The 19,631-nt window shown below is 41.5% G+C and overlaps 1 protein-coding gene across 1 annotated transcript in view; it reads left to right on the forward strand.

Moving 5' to 3' along the window:
• Positions 1-19,631, forward strand: part of Pdgfd (platelet derived growth factor D) — a 209,508-nt gene that overhangs the window by 170,419 nt on the left and 19,458 nt on the right. The window contains 4 exon segments of the mRNA XM_032911072.1: positions 675-737; positions 5,241-5,253; positions 5,256-5,273; positions 5,276-5,434. Coding sequence (XP_032766963.1) covers positions 675-737; positions 5,241-5,253; positions 5,256-5,273; positions 5,276-5,434 — 253 coding nt within the window.

Here is a 19,631-nt window from a genome sequence, read left to right on the forward strand (position 1 = left end):
GAGGGCAGTGTCTATTAAAAATCCTTTAGACTTGTCAGAGATATCTTTCTTTGGCCAGCTCTGTACTGTCTGTCTTTTACCAGTCCCCCTAACGATCTTCCCCTTAACACTCTTCCTGACATTTGTTAATGGAGTTTGGGACAGCCTTCTGAGGTTAATCTTTGAAAGGATCATTGGTGTTAAGCATTGACTCAGCAGGCAGCATTGAACTTGGTTTAGAACCCACTTTAAACGAAGCACATATCAATAACGACAATATTTATTCTTTCTCTATATTAATCACTTATTAAATGCCAGTGATAATTGCATAATTAGTATGTTCAATTCATGAAACAGCTCTGCAATTTAAACAGCTTAGCCCATTCTAAATGAAGAACAGAAGGGTTAGAGGCTGAGAAGATCACCTGACGTCACACACACACCAATAGATGGCCAAGTTAAATTTGAACTTTTGTCTTTACATTTTCAATTTCACCCATATTTACAAGATAAGGAGTGAGAGGAGTTCTTGTATACAGATGTCTTGAAGCAATGGTGACATGTTTGATGAGAATGCAGCCCTGTTTCTGTTGTCACATATTTAGAACAAGATGGAGATGCTGAGACGCTGCCACATGGGCACAGCGAATTGAACAGAGCGATGACTGACTCATGGATGTGTCTTTACTTTCCAGGAAGATTTCCAACCTGAAGCAGCCTCAGAGATCAACTGGGAATCAGTCACAAGTTCTTTCTCTGTGAGTAATTTATTATTCTATTGCCAGTGAACAAAATTGCTGGAGAAGCCCAGGTCAGCTTCAGAGGGACCTCAACTGCATTAAGAACCAAGGCTTGACTGCAAGCCAAATTGCAGGCAATTTAAGTTCCTTCATTTCTTTCAGGAACACCCCTGGTTGGCTCCTCTTTAACATATACAGTTTCAAGGGTCTTTCCAGTCTGGGAAAATCTCCCTGTTTACAGTATGATAACTTAAGTGAAAATCAGCCATGCACAGGATTCTGATTAGCACAGAGCATAGCTTACCCTGCGACTGTAAAATGGTTCTCATTTTTTTCCTCCAAATTTAATCATTTCTCAGGAACCTGTCACCTTATCTGCTATGCATGCAAAGCAGAGATCTTGCCTGCACCAGAGCTGCATGTGGAACTTATGCAGCAATAAAAAACAAGATAATAAAATCAAGTTCTTCTTAGCGAGGTTCAAGCATGATGAACGAGTATCTGTGATTCTAACATGAGGCCATGGGGCTGAATCAGTGTTACTTATTTTAAGCCAATACTATTTTTTTTTCTTACTGAGGAAATGTTTTTAATTCCTTCTATGGCAAGGTTTCAGCAAGCCTGAAGTCTGTGCCTCTTAAGATCCCCCAGGGTGGTCAGTCAATTTATATTCACACCCTCTGCCCCAAGGCTTAGGATCACTGAAGAAGAGGAAGTAAAAAGATCCTAAGGGCCAGAGGCAGTAGACATCTGGAGAGAGACATCACATTCCAGACATGTGGAGATAATTACAAACATTAACTTACAGCAGCTGTGATTACACGTGCAGAAGATCAAGGCATAGAAAATCTCCCCATGGTGGGAAAGCTCATGAAGCCTCGCCCTAGCTGAGGATCAATTGGTGGCTTCCGGAGAATGAGGAGTTAGTTCTCTTCAGAGATAGACTCCTGAGGGGCACCCATAGAGTGAATTGTTCTACACCTGAGCATATACATGCAGCACTAAGGGTATTTCATTTCGGTTTTTGCCTTTTTAAGAGGCCATGAGAATGGGAGGAAAAGTGTTGGGGAAATAGGGATAGAAGAAGAAAGGGGATGATGAGAGATATAAAAATAAATTAGCATTCTCAATGGAACTACATTATGTGCATATATTAAATTGTCTAAAAATTAAAACAAATATTACATTAGGGAACTGTGTAGGGAAAGAGTACTGAGGATTGGCGGTGATGGTCGGTGTGTCACAGTTCAGTGCTTAGCTCAGTGTAGGCAAGCTCTATCAGGTAGAAACTATAAAAAGGATTCGGGCAACACAGAGGCTTTCCTCAGGCTCAGGAGAAGGGTAGGACAGGTATTGGCCAGTGGTAATGACACAGTATACACCAGGGCTGAAGGCAGAAGGACACTTCATCGTCTTTTCTATCATACTCATGGTGGTTCGGGGTGGTCTGATTATTCCTGCTCTAAGTACAGAACCAAACAGTTTACATAATTATGCATCATCCGGGCTTTTAAACAAGGGGAATATTGGCTTATCCCTTTGGAATTTTTGGCAAAGTTCAGCCTGGTCCATATTTACCTCTGGTTTGAGTTCTAAGGCTTTACCCGTATTGGAAGAGCATGAGAATCAGGTTTTCCATTTGTTGATCCCATTAGTTTTCATTAGCATACAGAAAGGATATGTTTCAGGGATGTATATTATATATACATTGTGTGCTTTGCTTGTATTTTCTCTCACTCCTCTCTTTCACCCTTCTCCTTTGTTGCCCTTTCCTCTCTGTTTTAAAACTGCGCTTGTTCTTAAGATCTGTTCAGTTTAGTGTGAAGGACCACCAGACAAACTATCAATTTGTATGTTGGCCATAATTTGTTTTACTCAAAGTTTATATGTTAGGTTTAATGCAGTAGGCATGCTTTGTGGAAATTTTAATTCAATTAAAATTGTGCTTTAACGTTTTAATTTTACTTTATAAATAGATAACAAAAGCACAATGCAACCAAACATATGGGCTAGCTCGAGGAGGTGCATTTAAGGGGCTCTCTTTCAGAAATTTTTAAAATACTTACTTCAAAATAAATATTATCCTACGCTTATTAGCTCACTTAGTGACACATAAGTGTGTCCTTAACTATCTTCCTGTGTCTGCCAACTGCCCTAAATGGAACCTGAAGAACAACCATGAAATCTCACACAGAGGGACAGTTTCAATTTTACCTGTGGTTTGAATTTTCTCTCCAGCTCAGTGTTAGAGGAGCTTGTATCTCTTCATCACACCCTGCCTCCATTCCAGGGGCCGAGGACCCTTAAAAGCTTGTTCTGATAGTAATGTCTGGGTACACACTGGCACTGCAGGCATTGTTGAGAGCCATCTGAGAATACTTAGAGCCACTTTCCCAGAGCTATAGCAAGAAGCTTTCACTTGTGTGTGAATGCCTAGACTGCTGTTCTTCCTTTTATTTCAAAGCTTTTAAACGCTGCCAATCTCATAACTTTGGTCAACTCATTTTGATTTGGAGGCTATCAGACCCACATCGTGATATAAAGCACCTGGAATAGAGGAAATGGAGGGACTAATTATAAGTTATGCACACAGTTTCAGTGGAGACTCGTAATTATAGTACTGACTTATAGGAGGCATATTCGTGAAATGTACTTGTCAAGAGAGAGGTAGAAGAGGCAAGCATGTGTGTCCACCAGGGTTCAGCTAATGTCACGCACGCACGCACGCACCACGCACCCATGCACGCACTGAAAGAAGAAGGGCTAGACAGTTCAGGACTTAAGAGCAATTGCTGCTCTTGCAGAGAATCCAGGTTTACTTGCCTGTACCCACTGTGGTGGTTTACAATCATCCATAGCTCCAGTTCCAGGAAACTTGACACCCTCTTTGACCTTTGTAGACACCAGGTATGTATGTGGCACACATACAATGCAATACATGTACATGCATACAATGCAAACACTCAGTCAGAAAATAATAAATAAATGTAAAAGGCTTAATTTTTAAAAAAGCGCTGAACGATTCAGCATGCCAGCCCCTGGATGGAGTTGCATTATCACAGCAAAGTGAGTGCAGAGTGTGTCTTTATGTTGGCCCAGAAGATTAACAAATCCCTCTGCAAGTCATGCATGACAAATACTGAGAGACCAGATAAGCAATGACTTGTATACACCCGAGTGGCCTCTCACCATGCTGGGGAGAGAATGTGTGATTATTTTGACAGGGCTAACTAAAAGTGAACAAAGTCATCAATCTGTCTTCCATCCTCAACACACTCTCCAATTCCCACATTCCCTTCCCTTTCTCCTAGAAAGCACAAATGAAACAGAGTCTACACTACACCAGTGGTAGATGATTTTGTTGGACTCAATAATTTTACCAAGTCAAGTGCAGTTGTCTACAAGGGAGGTGTGGTGGAGTCATCCACACGCCTATGGAGAGTAGTGGTGGACAAGGGAGCAACAACAGGAAAGTGCAAGCATTAGTTTGCCACTGGGAGCGCTGCAGCATGTATTGTTTCTATAATACTATAATATAAAACTGCAGGTCAGGTTTAAGAAGGAAACTTTTCATTAATTCCCACTTTCATTTAGTGAAAGAAAATATTAACCAGAGGGGAGATCTTATTCGTTTTATAGTGTCTTTAAGGATGTTTAGATGATCATATGAGGCTATGTTCTCTCTATTTGCCTGTTAATGGATCATGAATTTTCACAGAGATGTTTGACTCATGGCTCATTTACCTCAAGATTGTACAAAGGTTAGTGGAGTAAATGCTTAGGCATTTTACTCGAGAATGTTTTATTTCCATGGCAAATACATAATCCTTTCCTGGCCTTTCAGTGGTACAGTGTTTCTTGTTTCAACAACATTCTGAAACTGGTAATGACAATGGGATTGCACCTAAGCTGTAGCAGTATTTTTATTTTTCCTTTTAATATGCTCCCCATGTGAACCTTGCATTCTTAAGTTAAGAGAGCCTGTCAGGCTAATTATCCTTGTTGTGAGTAAATAAGTTGGTTAAAGTGACAGATTTTATCAGAATGTCTGCAGAGATCTACCTCACACAGCATCTGCAATGGGAGTACTGTGAAAGAGGGAGCATAGAAGCTAGCATGGGAGCACAGATTGTATCATCAGAAATTCCTGAGAGGAGATCAGAATTGTAATTCTCACTCTTATTAGTTGAGATATGAAAGATGTGGAACAAGGAACCAAGAAATCAGATGTCAAATTTATATTCATACTAAGTCTGTCTCTTGAAATTATCAAAGCTAAGGTAAAATGAAAGTTGCAGGGTCTTGTTGGCTTTGACTTTCATAAAAGTATATGCTATATAAAAGAATGAAAGTTATACACTGGTTAATAATATGACAATTCAGTGACAGATTGCCATGGCATGACAACATGATGTGCCATCCTCTGAAACCATCTGTGTTCCTTCTGTGTGTGGTTGTGTGATTGTCATATTCACAGCAGCAGACCCTATGAAAGTACACTGAGCTGTATGTCACTCTTAGGGGGTGTCCTATCACCTCCATCAGTAATGGACTCCCTCTCACTGCCGATGCCTGGACAAAGCTATACAGAATTGATACTGTAGAAGATCTGCTCTGGTACTTCAGTCCAGCGTCTTGGCAAGAGGATCTGGAGAATTTGTACATGGACACCCCTCGTCACAGAGGCAGGTCATACCATGAACGGAAGTCTAAAGGTAAGGAGCAGATTCTGGAATGTTCTTCATCAGTAAGTACAAGTGTTCACAGTAAGAATATCTGTGGTGTGATATTCTTAATTCATTCGTGTCTTAGAAGTATTGCCAGCCCAATATCATATCTGTATGTCACAACATTTTCAAATGAAGTTGTGTGTTTTGTCCAAGTTGTTTTTTGTATATGACTGTAAACAATATAGCATAGTTTAGAGACCTTATAAAAAATATCTATGGCCTAGAAAAGAACTCAGTTGGTAAAAGCTTGCTTCAAAAGCATCAGGACCTGAGTATAGATAGTGACCAAGTAGTTAAAAAGCCAGACATGATAGCACATACCTGTAATCCCAATGCTGGGGAATCATAAACCAGAGGATCTCTGGGATCGCTGGTCAGCAGGTATGGCCAATTCAGTGATCCCCAAGAATGACAAGAAACTCCACCTCAAAAAATTTAAAATGTAAAGAAATTAGTTCAAAAGTGATTGAGAAAGATAGATATCTGGCATCAATCTCTGACCTCCATGTGCACATTCGTATATGTCAGTGTACACAGATGCACATGCACAAAAGCACCCATACATAACACACAATAGAAATAGAAAGTAATATATCTAGGCCAGCTTCCTATTCCTTAGCACGTAAATCCTGATTTTATAGTGGAAGAAACCAAAGTCAGGAACTGTGTGTGGATCACATGCCAGGGACTGCATGGCTAGGCAATAATGCAGACAAACTGAGCTTTCTGGTTTTTGGTTCATACTAGTTTTCTCCATGTGATCAACTACTGTGCTTTTCTGGCAGCTGTCAGTGTTGATTTTGTGCAGGACTGCCAGTGTTGGGGCCAGAGAGCTGCTGTGAACAGCCAGCGTTTTGTGAGCCAGTCCAATTCGACTCATTCAGTGTTGGCTTGCTTAAACAAACACTGCCTGTTGAGTATATCCTCCTACCCTTCTCTCCCCTTCTCATACCCACGCCACCAGTTGGTTCTCTTTGATCCTCTGACAGCTGCTTCTACTGTCATGTTTTCTGTTCATATGATGTTGCATGTCTATATGAGATCAAAAAACCAGAAATGAAAAATGTGGAATTTGCCTTCTGAAATTTATTCAGTTAATATAATTATCTGTAGTTGCATCTGTTTTCTGCAACTGACAATGTTCATTCTGATCATATCACCTAGGCACCTGGGCAACTGGCAGGTTGAAGAGGTAAATGTCACAAAAGAGGATAAATCACAGTATAGTGTGGCATATCTGAGACATATCTGAGTACATTTCATTGTAAGTTTGGGGAAAAATAATGAAAGGACAAGGGAAAGGAATGTTTGTACAAACATTTAAGTAAAAATAATAATTCTAACACTTCAAAATTGGTAATATGGTATGTTTATCATGCGACTGGTATACATAATCTTAGGGAAAGAATATGTGTAACTCCAGTACAAAAAATAACATGGTCAAACTCCTGCTCTGTCCTTGCTTGATTTGATAAGATTTTTTACTAGGTTTTGCTAATAAATCTTCTAGGGTTGGTGTTGCATACTTCTGAAGGTGGTCAGTCAAGACATGGCCTGTTTCTCACTCTGTAACTTCAAAGGTGTTTCCAGGCTCTGAGCCCAGGCTGTTTCCACACAACACAAGACAGTGCTGAACCCTGTTTAGTTAGATCACTAAACGTCTGTCATGGTGTTCTGCTCCTGGCTTAGGTCATAGATTTTTACATATTTAGCACTCACAATAGAGGAGGGATTGCTAGAGATGCAGGGAACCTGGTGTTACCAGATGCACCTAATCCAGATCTGTGTGACTGGAATGGAACCTCCTCAGGGCTCATTTCAAAGATGGCATTGGTTTTATTTAAGACATTGCTTAGGTCTCCAGTAGGTCAACCTGAAAGGAGGTAAAAATAGACCTAGCAGAAAACATTTTACACCTTACATCAGACACAGAATCAAAAACGCCCAACTTTGCCCAAAAATTTCTCAGTACCAGTAACCTCTGCAGTGCCTTGCTTCTTGGTGTGTCTTCCCTGGAAACACTGAAACAGAAGATTGGGATGTAAATCTGAAGCATGTTCATTTTGTGATTTTTTTTCTTAAATTGCTAACCTTCCTGTGTCTTTGTAAGGCATATACCGCTGCTTTTGAAGGCTATTCAGGGAGCCCTCTAGAGCCCTAACTACATGGCACTTGTTCAAGAATGTTTAACTAGCTCTAATCAACTGCTAGTTCTGAGAAATGTTCACTTCCATGGTGAACCTATCTTGACTCTCAATCAGTCCCTGATTTCCAGAGTTAGGAGTGACATAACAGCAAACACAAGGAAAAGTTGTTTAAGGGAATAAGCAATTCCCTTATTGCACAGATACTCCTTTAGCTGAATCAATAATTTTATGGGCGTCATTATGAAATGCAGCTTCATAGCGCCACCCAAGACATGTTGACTCAGATTCTTCAAGGACAGAGGCTACAGCGCTAACATTATTTATTGATGCTTTGAGGTGTCCTCAAAGTCACCATGAAGAGAGCATTTATTCCATATGTCTAATCTGAATTTTATATGTTTGGATAATTAATTTTTAAAGTACTGAGGATTGGACTAAAGGCCTTGAAACACCTAACAAATATTCTGCCCTTGAACTCTCCCCTCCCACTCAGCCCAATGTATTTCAGAAATCTATAAAAATCTACCCCATAGACAGAGTGTCAGTTTGTAAAGAATGCCTTTGGTTACAGAAATAACTAACCTTGCCAGAGCATTCGAGGCAGTGTTCTACTTGATGTTTGTGACAAAGTAAACATCATTTTTCTCTCCCCTGTTGGTTCTGGTTCCATTTCCTAGTCTCATGTATAAAACAGCCCGAAGGCAGAGGGACTCATACCTTTCATTTAACCCTGCCAAGTCACCACTGTCTAGTACTGAATAAATGTGCTGGTCTAATTGTTTGTCATTCCACTGAGGTCAAACCACCTGCTTGGATCACAGAGAAAAGGAAATTGGGTTTGATATTTCAGCTGGTATTTTCTGCCTTTAGAACTTGAAAACACAAACCTGGGGCTCCTTCGTTCTAGAGGTTGAGAAGGGGAACAGTGAATAAGGAGTAAACACAGAAAAGGAGACTCCCTCCTTTGAGCTAAAACCAAAATATTCTCCCACTGGTACCATAAAATGTTAGTGATATTGTACAGGAAAAGAACTAGAATTTCTTTTTGTTTCAAGGTAGTAATGGTTATGCCTGGGCCTTGTCTATGCTAGGCAAGCACTCTTCCTTTTGAGGCAGGACCTCATAGAATTCTCTGGGTAGCCTTAGTGTCACTTCATCGCCCAGGAAAGTCTTGATATTACAGTCCTCCTGTCTGACCACCTCTGAACCTGGAGTATAGGATTGTGCAATCAGTCTCAGTAATTTTCATTTAATGATTTGTCAGGCAGCTTTTCTTCTGGTTTTCACAGGGATCAGAAAGTGGGATTTTTCATTGCTCTAAAGAGGACAAGTCTGGGAAACTAGAATATGAATAGAGAAAACAATAATATAATAGAGTGTAAGAAAGAAGCCTCTGAATCAAAAAACAAAAAAAAAACAAAAACAAAAACAAACAAACAACACCTCACATAGGAGTCAAGTAGAACCTATAGAGTCTCTTTTAAGCATCACCTGTCAATAAAAAATAAAACAGATGGCCAATTACCTGAGACAGTAAATAGGAGGCAGGAAGAGAGGGGATTCTGGAAAATAGTGAGAGAATAAAAGGGAGATTTGCCTGGGAATTGGAGGGAGTGTTGGGGTTGGGGATGGGAGATAAACCAGCAGGTAACTGATCTTAGGATGCAATAGAGACACTGAGAAAGATTCCAGAGACATGCTGGGGCGAGATGCTGAGGAAGGCTCAAAAAGAATAAGTGGATTGGGACTAAAGGAGAGGTAACTAGTTATGTGGAAGACATAGAGTAGTTTGAACGGGTCAAATATGTTATGAGCTAGCCAGGGAATGGGCAAATGCTTATGATCGAGGCATCTATCAATGAATAGTCTCATAGTTGTCATTGTGGGAGTAGGCACTGGGAGGAAATATGTTTCTGTTTTTGCAAGAACCCACCCGTGTGTGTGTGTGTGTGTGTGTGTGTGTGTGTGTGTGTGTGTGTGTGTGTCTGTGTGTGAAGATATAGTGGCCTAACACTTCTCAGCTACTTCCGTTTTGGGATCACAGTTGTGGACCACCATATCTGGAACAAAAACAGTTTATGTTTTGAGATCCAATGTTATTTACTTCTGATTTCTCTGGTGGTGTCTGTGTGGGGGAGAGTAGATTAAACTAAGCTGTTCTTGTCCAGAGAAGAGCTTGAGATGAGTAAGAGGAGATCTAGGACAGATAACTATGTTCGAGCCAGGAGTTCCATACAGAAAGCCTTCTCTCCAGCTCCCAGATGGATAAGCTCAAACTCAGCTGTACTGCTGCTTGCAGACTGGAAAGAATATAAGAATTTTTGTAAACCCAACCATCAGTTTCTCAGGAGTAATGTGGAAGGGGTAGCATGTTAAATTGTAATCTGTAGGCAACTATAGATTCAATACCCAAATTTTAACCAATAATATCTGATGCATTTATGAAAATATAAAAAGAGGGGGATATGTTCTATGGAGGTGTAGTGAAGTGAAAGGAAAGGGGGTGCCTCGGTGGGCCCATGCTGAGGTTTCCCTGAGGGACCATCCACATGATGGTACAGTATAGAATAGTGTTTATTCAGGGCATGGAGGAAAGAGTCAAAGGGTAGTAGAGGCAGAGAAAGGCAGAGAGAGAAGGGGAGGGGAGAGGAGAGAAGAGGAGAGGAGAGAAGAGAAGAGAAGAGAAGAGGAGAGGAGAGAGGAGAGGAGAGGAGAGAGAGAGAAGAGAAGAGAAGAGAAGAGAAGAGAAGAGAAGAGAAGAGAAGAGAAGAGAAGAGAAGAGAAGAGAAGAGAAGAGAAGAGAAGAGAAGAGAAGAGAAGGCCAGCTGTGAGCATGGGGAGAGGGGGAAAGGGAATGGGGAGAGAGGGGAGAAGGGAAGGCAAGAACAAGACCAAGAGAGCGGGGGAGGGGGACAAGCAACTCCTTTTATACTATCAGGCATACCTGGTTGTTGCCAGGTAACAGTGGGGCAGAGCTTAGACAGAATGCTAACATTCTTCTGTTTTGATTTATTAAAAAAGAAAAATTAGGAAGAAGCAATGGTAAAGTAGGAATAGGGTCATTGTGATCTCTGGTTACTTCCTGCTTGCTTTGGGGCAACGTGTCTCTAGGGAACCTAGGAAAGTGGGTATGGGGATGTTTGTCCAATCTTATAGTTGGTTGTTTCCTTGTTGTCCAGGGTCTATGAAACCATCTGAGGATAGGTCAGAAGGAACAGGTCCAATAGAAGGTCTGTGTCTGTGAAAGGAGCTTAGAACATCTGGAAGTTGCTTTTCTGAAGTTGTCATAGTGTAGTAAGCACCTGGACTTGGCAAGATGCTGAAACACACACACACACACACACACACACACACACACACACACACACACACACACACACACTATAGGTAGAGAATAAAGTTAAATGCATTTTGGAGAAAGAACTTTTTTTTTGCTTAAATGTAAATTCGAAACCTAGAGGAATCACACCCCCTGGAATAGGTAGAAAGTGGGAACTTTAGGCAGATGTACTTATCTGGGAGGAGTCTTGTTTGGCCCATGAGAGGTAAGTCTGAGTGGGTTTCCTGTATCTTATAAGTTTATAAAAGAGATAACATGAGTTAACAACATGATGAGTCTTTAAGATGAGTTTTTGTGGAGCTGGAACAAGAATCTGTGATTATATAGTTAAAATGTTTCATTACAGCAAGGCAATTTTATAAGAACTCAAGTAATCTTAAGACAGTGGCATAGTAAGAAAAGGAACTGTGAAGCATTTAATCAATGAAAACCAAGTTTAGGTAAGGAAGTAACCGATTACATCTTTGAAAGCTTACATCTGAACCAATTGCTAGAAACTGATTTTAGAGGTCTGTTTTTCAGTTGTCAACCTACCTTAGCTGTCAATGTAGTCAGAAATCTGGGGGAAAATAAACTATAATCTAGCAGTCATATATCAATTTTAAAAAATGACAGAGTCCACTAACCAACAGTCCCCTGTGGTCTCTATGGTCTCTATGGCAACTTGGGCGGAGTCAGTCTGGCTTTCAAGCACAGAAGACTAAGAGCATTTTTTCTCTGTGGAATGGATACATGTGACATGAGAAATAACTTATCTTGATTTAGATAAATCATTTGACTCTGACAGTATCCAGTGTTGTCCCTTGTGATAACATATCACAATTCAAGCAGCCTCTGGAAGCTATGTTCATATCTTCTTAGACCTTGTGTGGCAAACTGTTAAAGGATTCAGGAGATTCTATCTGTCATAACTTAAATATATTAATAATTAGCAGACTTCTGACAAGATTGAGGGATATAAGGACTGGTTATATTTGAATAGAGCCCTAGTAAAAATCATCATCTATCAAACAGGATAGGAATGAATATCTTAAGTAATTTTGACAGATTGTGTAAGTGGAGAAAAATAGCAGAGAAATATAGGACCCAGGCAAGTGGGAGGAGTTTCCCCTTGTTGTCAGGCCCTCCCCTTGCATCCTGCCAGGAACTCTGTTTATGAGACTTGCTTTCCCATGCTCACAACCATCTGCCACCCCTACACTTGATTCTTCTATCTCCTGCTCTCCATTGGTTCGCAGTATAAAAAGCAGGTTGGCCCTTCCTCTTGCGTCCAGCCAGCCACCCCCCAACCCCCGCGCGCCAAATTCCCACCCTCCCCACCCTCCCACTGGACCATCCTTCCTCCCACTTGTTTGAGCTCTCTGGGACTGTCTGGGACTCTCCTCCTGCATTCTGCTCCCACCCCCCAAACCCCATCCCCGAACCCCCCCATCTCCCCACCCCTACAGCCTAGTGAAGAACAGCTTTCGCCAATGTTCCCTTTGGACTCTGTTCTCCACCCACCACAAGAATAGCATACATGTTGCTGGGATACAGAACATGCCCCCTTCCCCCTGCCCACCCCGGGGAGGGGCAACACCAGACTGAAGCCAGAGAGGGGGGGGGCTGGTGAGCGGGCAGGCGGGGGGGGGGTAGCACAGGGAGAAAGAGTGGGGAAGGGAATGGAGAGAGAAGGGGGAAAGGAAGACAAGAGCAAGAGAGCAAGAGAGAACAAGAGAGGGAGGAGGGAAGGAGCAAGCAGCCCCTTCTATAGTGAGTCAGGCCTCCCTGGCTGTTGCCAGGTAACTGTGGGGTGGAGCTTAGACAGAATGCTAACCATGTCAATCTTATACTTTCATCACAGATATGCAAAAGTTAAAGAAAAAAATGTCTTCTCTAATTCAAGTTTTATTTACTTTTTCTAATAGCTATGAGTAAAGCAAAATTAGGTAAATTATATGGCTGACTTTGCTAGTAGCTGCCTAATGCCATCGAGGTCACTGCATGACCACTGTGGCTTAACTAAAGCTAAACTATGGTGAAAAACCTATGAACTTAGGTGCAGTGTGTATTTCTTTAGGAAACGTCTCATAAAATAAAAGTAGACATTTCCACATTAAGAAGTAATCAGCCCTAGGTTCTAGTAAACTGGACACTAAGTAAGAGGAGATTTGCAGAGATTAACAATAAAAATGAGACCTAGTTCTTTGCTTCTTGAAGGACAACTTTTTTTTTTCAGAATGACACACAGCAGCAAAGGAGGCAACCTGTCCACAGTGCAAGCACTGGGCTAAAATTTTAAAATAACAGCCTTGGCTATGTGGTTACAGCTCTGTGGTAAGCACACTTGCCTAGACTGTGCAAGGACCTGGGTTCAGTCTCTTGCAACACACACAACACACACACACACACACACACACACACACACACACACACTCGCACTAAGGAGGGAGGGACAGAGGGGACAGAGGGGACAGAGGGAGGGTGAAATGGTATGAAATATTGGCAAGTGTATTGGTATATTTCAAATTATCAGTTATGAATTGTTAATAAAGTATGTTTATATTCCTCTCCAAAGAAATTCCTAGCTTTGGGTACATGTACTAAGATTGGCTTGTATTGCTTCCTGTCAGGATTTTACCATTAAGTGAAGCGACTGTCTAGGTATTCAGTTACCAAAAACAATACAATATAAAGTATATGACTCCACAGACCCTAAATGGTTAGCTGTTGTAACTCTGGGATCATTCCTAACAGTGTCAATTCTGTTCATCTTATTTATGATATTTTGCTCTAATATCTAAAACATTTCCCTCTAATTTGTATACTAATGTAAGTGATAGGCACAAGAAACTGGAGAATGGCTATAATAAATAATAATAATGAATAAGTATAATACATACGTTATATCAGGAAGTTTCCAAAGGTACTGAGGTAGTAACTATTTGAAAATTACAGCTTTCTTTAGATGCTTACTTAATTCCTGGGTGAAATTATTTTTATAAAACCCTTTACTGACACCAGTAAGCACTGGTCAGGCAGGTTTGAGATGGTAGTTCCTGTAGGCCTCTCTATAAGTTAGATGCTCAGAGGCATTGCAAACACCATTACCACAGTAGACCTCCTTTTTAAAACAAATCACTGAAACATGATCAGCTTCATTGTTTTCCTGAAACAAGGTCAGTACCAGATTAACGTATTCACAGTGTTAAAAGTATTCATCCTCAATTGTAGCAGTAGTGAGGTAATCTGCTGTAAACTGCCCAGTGGGTGTGCATGCCCCTTCTATACTAGCCAAATGCTTTGCATTTCCAAAGCATACACACTCTACCATGATTCTTACGTATTGTCTGCCTTTTCTCCTGCGTCTCTCCGGCTCCAGCTTTCTGCTACCCTGTCACGGAGACTTTATCCATCCTTCTTCTCATGGTCCCTAGCGCGGGAAATCTGAAATCCAGCCTCTGTCTCCCTGCCCAGTCATTAGCAGTCAGCCACTTTATTTCACCAATCAAAGCAAACTGAGGGCATCTAGGCAGATATGCCAGTTCCTGTGTAATTTGGGGAGCCAAATTAACACAAATAACATTAGAACAAAACCACAACACTCAATTCCAAAATAGATCATAAGAAAGAATGCTATGGATGGAAAATAATAAGAACATTGGAGTCCAGCAAAGCTGTCATACAATTTGGACTCAAATCCTAAAACAGTAGCTTTGGAGAAAGCATCCCTTTGGAGAAATTTCACTTTGTGTAAAATGCTCATTTCTCCACTTTGCAAAACCATCTATGGATGAGGCAGTGACAAGGTATCCAGCACCTGATCATGTGTCCACAAATGGCACTTGATGTTTTATTTTCATTGCTTGAAGATCTGGGTGCAGAGCCACATCTTCTCTGAGCTCCATTGTCCTCCCCATAAGACTGAGATCATACGTAATCATGGAGCCTTGTGCAATCTGCAACCAAGCTCTGTTTACTGCACTCTCCTGAGAGCAGACACAAGAATTGCCAAGTATCAAACTTGCCAACCCATGAACTTTCTAGAACTGTTTTGGTCATTGAGTATTTCCTCTCTCAAACCTTATTTCTTTCTTAACCTCTCAGATATAGAATGCTTTTGCTCTCTGAACCACCATTTAGGAGACACATCCTGTATAAGAGCATACATATATGGTTTCAGGAATTGCCAGTATGGGGACACCTGACTCATTGGGTGTCTTTACTTGAGAGAACAGCGTAAGTTACATGAATCAAACTGAACATGCCTGGACATCACCCCTCTGATACATAGATGAAGGTGGCCATGACCCACTCTCCTCTGCTACTACTGACAGTAGGTGATTCTGTATTCAACCTGACCTCATTTGTCTGCAACATGAATGTGGGTCAGACCTCCTGAGAACTGAAATGTGGACCTTGATCTCAAACACTCTAAATTCATTCAAGCTAAATAAATGCATGGCATGAGAGTATCATTAGTCCTATTTTCTGCAGAAAGAGATACAAATTCTAAATGGTTCACTGACACTGTCTAAATAGACAGAAATATCATGAACCTGAGTTTGCTGGCTACAAAGCTGTGGGGAATCCACTGGTATTTAAAGCTTAAAGTCATAGGCTTAAAGGAAAGAAAGAGAGTTTTTTTTTAAACCTGACTTATTTATAAGCATCCCTTTGCTTGTTTTCTTAATTTTTATCTCATAAGTGGGTTGCATACATGCCCTTAGGTAGAGTTCTCAGTGACAGAGACTTGCCTGATAAGGCCAATATTCTTCAAGTTGAATTCAATGTCTTTCAGACACTCTATTACCTACAGTTATTTCCTGGAAATTTTTTGATGAGCATTTACTAGTTTTAGACAAGTTACTCAACCTCTTGGTATCTAAGTTTCTCCACAACTAAAAGATGGAGATAGCAATATCCAAAATAAAGGTTTATCATGAAACCAATTAAAGTGTGTGCAAGAACACACTTCCTATACACAACAGGGACTCAGTAAATTCCCGTTGTCACTTTGCTCCATGATGTTTTTTTAAACCTTAGAAATCAGCATTGGGCTGATGACATTTTATTGAAATATAGTAGGTTGTTATAGATAAAAGTGGAAAATCTTTCTACTTTTAAGAAATGCAGCCTACAAAAGGAATTATGGAATTTAAAGTATTCCACAATTTTTGATTGTTCTATAAAAATAGTTTCCACAATTAGGCCAAGATATATAGAAGAGGGGATCTGAAAATCCACAGTGAGATTGTTAAGCATACAAAGTGGACAGACTCCTCCTGGGGAATTTATGAACCTTGAAGAAAAGCTAAGAGCCCCTCGTTGTTTATTATAAAAACACAATTATTCATTTATTTCTCTTACCTTCTGGTATTATAATCTATCCTATAATACCAACATCACTTTTAGCCCTTTTCCTAACAGGTTTCCTACGATAATCCCCCTTACTCACCTGGGGTAGGCATCTTTGATGCATCCTTCTCTATGCCCTGCTTTATGCCTTGCTCTAGGCCATGGGTCGTGCTCATGCTGTAACCTATCTCCAATCTATAGTGTGGATTTCTCAGCTCTTGGAGAACTTTCATACCACATTCTAGGTTAGGTTAGAGATAAGAGCTTCCAAGCATAAGAGACAATAATAAGATTTGAATTATTTTCCCTCTGTGTATGATTGGAAAGACTATGCTAAAAAGAATCTGATTGTTTTCTTTGATTCAGTCATGGAGTTGTTTGTTACTGAATACCAATTCTTAGCAAAAACATCTGGCACACTGACGAGGCTGTCTTTTCTTTAGTTCCACTTTGCTTCCACTGGCAGACATAATGTGGCTTTAGAAGACTAGCTAAAGGAGCTGTATTTGCTTCTCCCACTAGGACCCACACAGGAGAGGAGAAATGATGATTAGTCTGCTTCCATAAACCTTACATATCACTGGAAAAGAAATTAGAGATGGTTGATTTTTGAGTTTGTCTTTTTTTTAATTTTTCAAAGATTTTATTTCCTCCATGTGAAAATAAGCTTTTATTTGTACATAGTTGGTATAAAGAGTTCATGTAGTCATATACGAAAACCTAATGCAGTTCCTGGTGCTAGTAATCTAATAGGAACAACTACACAGACCTGGCTTTTCCCCTACACCTAAGACTCATCTATTAGAAATTGGACAGAGGTATGTGTTCTTATCTCCATTCTAGCATGCAAATACAATTCTTCCCACAGACCTTGCACCAAGTGACCGACACCTGGGCTACACGCTGGGGCTATAACAGGAAGAAGGTACTTCCTAAGCCATGGGGCAGCATTCTACTATGGATCTCTGTGTCCTGAAGAAGATTTGCATCATGGACTCTACTTAACATTTCTAGAAAATAGTCAGTGTAGAGGTTCCAACCCTTCACTGATATCAAAGAGCCATTTAAAAAGTCTAGAGTAAATTGGAAAGGAAAGCAAAATTGGCATTATCATACCATGCCCACTCAGCTGAAATAAAGAAAATTAGACAGAAGAAATGAGCCTTTGAATTAAACTTGGTGTTTAGCCACAGAGATGGAAAACACGAAGGAAGGGTAGCCCCTTCTCCTAGTTCCCCATGGAGGCTCCCACTGGAGAGCCAGAGAGCTCTTCCACTGGTTATCACTTCTCTCTGACGGAAACTCGATACCTGATGCAGCATGCCGGCTACCAGACTTTTGTGCTATTGGTATCCAGTCAGATGAACCCATTTATTCTAGTTTTAAACTCTCCCCTTTTGAGAGCTGTTGGATACTATGGCCATCACACACATAACTTGGTGCATTTAGATACCTTGGCACGTCAGGGGTACAACCATTCACTATCCTAACTTTTTATCCTCCAAGAAGGCCTAATGTAGGTCCAATGATGTTAATTTTCTTCTTTTCACCTGTGGGTTTGCCATTTCTGTGTGTTAAGAAAGAGGCTATGGATGAAAAGAAGCAAGGGCATTCACTGCAGCTTGACGTTTTCTTTTCACTTTCACTATTCTCATTTTTAAAAAGTGGGGTGGGGGGCAGGGACAAAGGAATGTACTAGAGGTTGGCTGGCATAAGACTGCAGTAAGGAAACAGCTCAGTGCTGATCTGCCCTGTCTTTGCCTTCACAGGCATCATGCCCTTCCCCACCCCCATCAAGTTAACTGCATCGGTTTGTTCTTCTACTGGACAAATGCATTGTCATTGTCACTGGCAACAGATTTGGCCTTCTACCTCGGCCTGGCCTACCAGCCCAATAATGCATGAGCCAGCATGAGTATTTATCTCAAGGTGACACTTGTAATTGCTGACTGCTGCACTTTTTAATCCGTTTATGCAATCCTTCCTGCTTGGCTTGCAGTTGTTGGCAGGGCTTTAGAGGCAATAAAAACGGTTCCTTTCCCAAGACAGAGTTCATTCAATTTAAAGCTGGATTGATTATACCTAAACTTATGACATGTCTTTACAAAGGAAGAAAAAACAGCAATAAATTATGCACAGTGATTATTTAGCATTTATTGAGTCCCCACAGTGTCCTGGGCTCAGCACATAACAGGAATAAACTGCTACCCTTAAGATTCAAAGCACAGCTGCCTGTATGAAAAGGTACTGGGGGCAGCCCATCAATCCAGGTGCCTTTAACTCCCATTCAAGGGTCACCTGGCCACATGGCCACTCTTGCTTACTCTTGGAGAAGTTTTCTGACTGTGTAGAGTTAATGGATTCTTGGCGCATATCTGTGAGTTCTCTTATGTTTTGTTCTCTCACAAACATTCTGCTATCACCCTTAACTTTTGATCTGTGCTGTAGGAATTTCTACACCCTCCCCTTCAAACAGTTTTGAGTTAAGACTGAGACATTTACAGGGGTTAGCATGCAGGTGAGGGTGGCATTGCCTACCTGACATCTGTGACACTTCTCCTAAGGTAGCCTGCCTGGTGCACAGGGACTAAGACTGGGTGGAAGGATTTTCTTCTGACTGTGGGGATGCAATAAGTGACTTGGGTGTGTATCAATCAGAAAATTTAGACATAGATTTTGAGACTACTCTTTAAAGTGTAAGTTATTCCTACTGTACCATGCCTGCCTGGATATTGCCATATTCCTGCCTTGATGATAATGGACCGGGCCTCTGAAACTGTGTTGCGGCAGATCTTCCTGGCTGCTGAGGCCGTGGAGAGCTCATAGGCAACACCCCGCGAGCAAACTTGAGCCTGGGGACCACAGGTAAGACAAACTTTTCTGCTACAAACGACTTGCCTGAGGATCTCTGGTCACACAGAGGCGGAGTTCTCTGGGGCCGGACACTTCGGTGTTTGGCCAGAGTCCCGGACCAGCAGAGGATCCCTGCCTTCAGCAGCTCTCTGCTCCCAGGCCCCCTGGAGGGGGAGTTCTCACCGCCTGTCGGGGCGGGCACTCCTGGAGGCAACAAAGCGGAGGAGACCACCAACGCCACCCACCCCTGCCCACCCCTGGCCCAGGAGGAAACTGTGCACGGCCTCTGGGTACCCGAGAGAGGAGGCCCAGGAGCAGCAGATCCACTGCGCCAGAGACACCACACCTGAAGGGACCCACCAGATAAACAGTTCTCTGCACCCCAAATCCCGTGGGAGGGAGAGCTAAACCTTCAGAGAGGCGGACCGCCTGGGGGAAACCAGAAGAGACTGCACGCTGCACACAGTACTGAACCCCAGAGGAAAACAAAAAGCTATCTGGTACC

The sequence above is a fragment of the Rattus rattus genome, chromosome 8, assembly GCF_011064425.1.
Source record: "Rattus rattus isolate New Zealand chromosome 8, Rrattus_CSIRO_v1, whole genome shotgun sequence".
Lineage (NCBI taxonomy): Eukaryota > Metazoa > Chordata > Mammalia > Rodentia > Muridae > Rattus > Rattus rattus.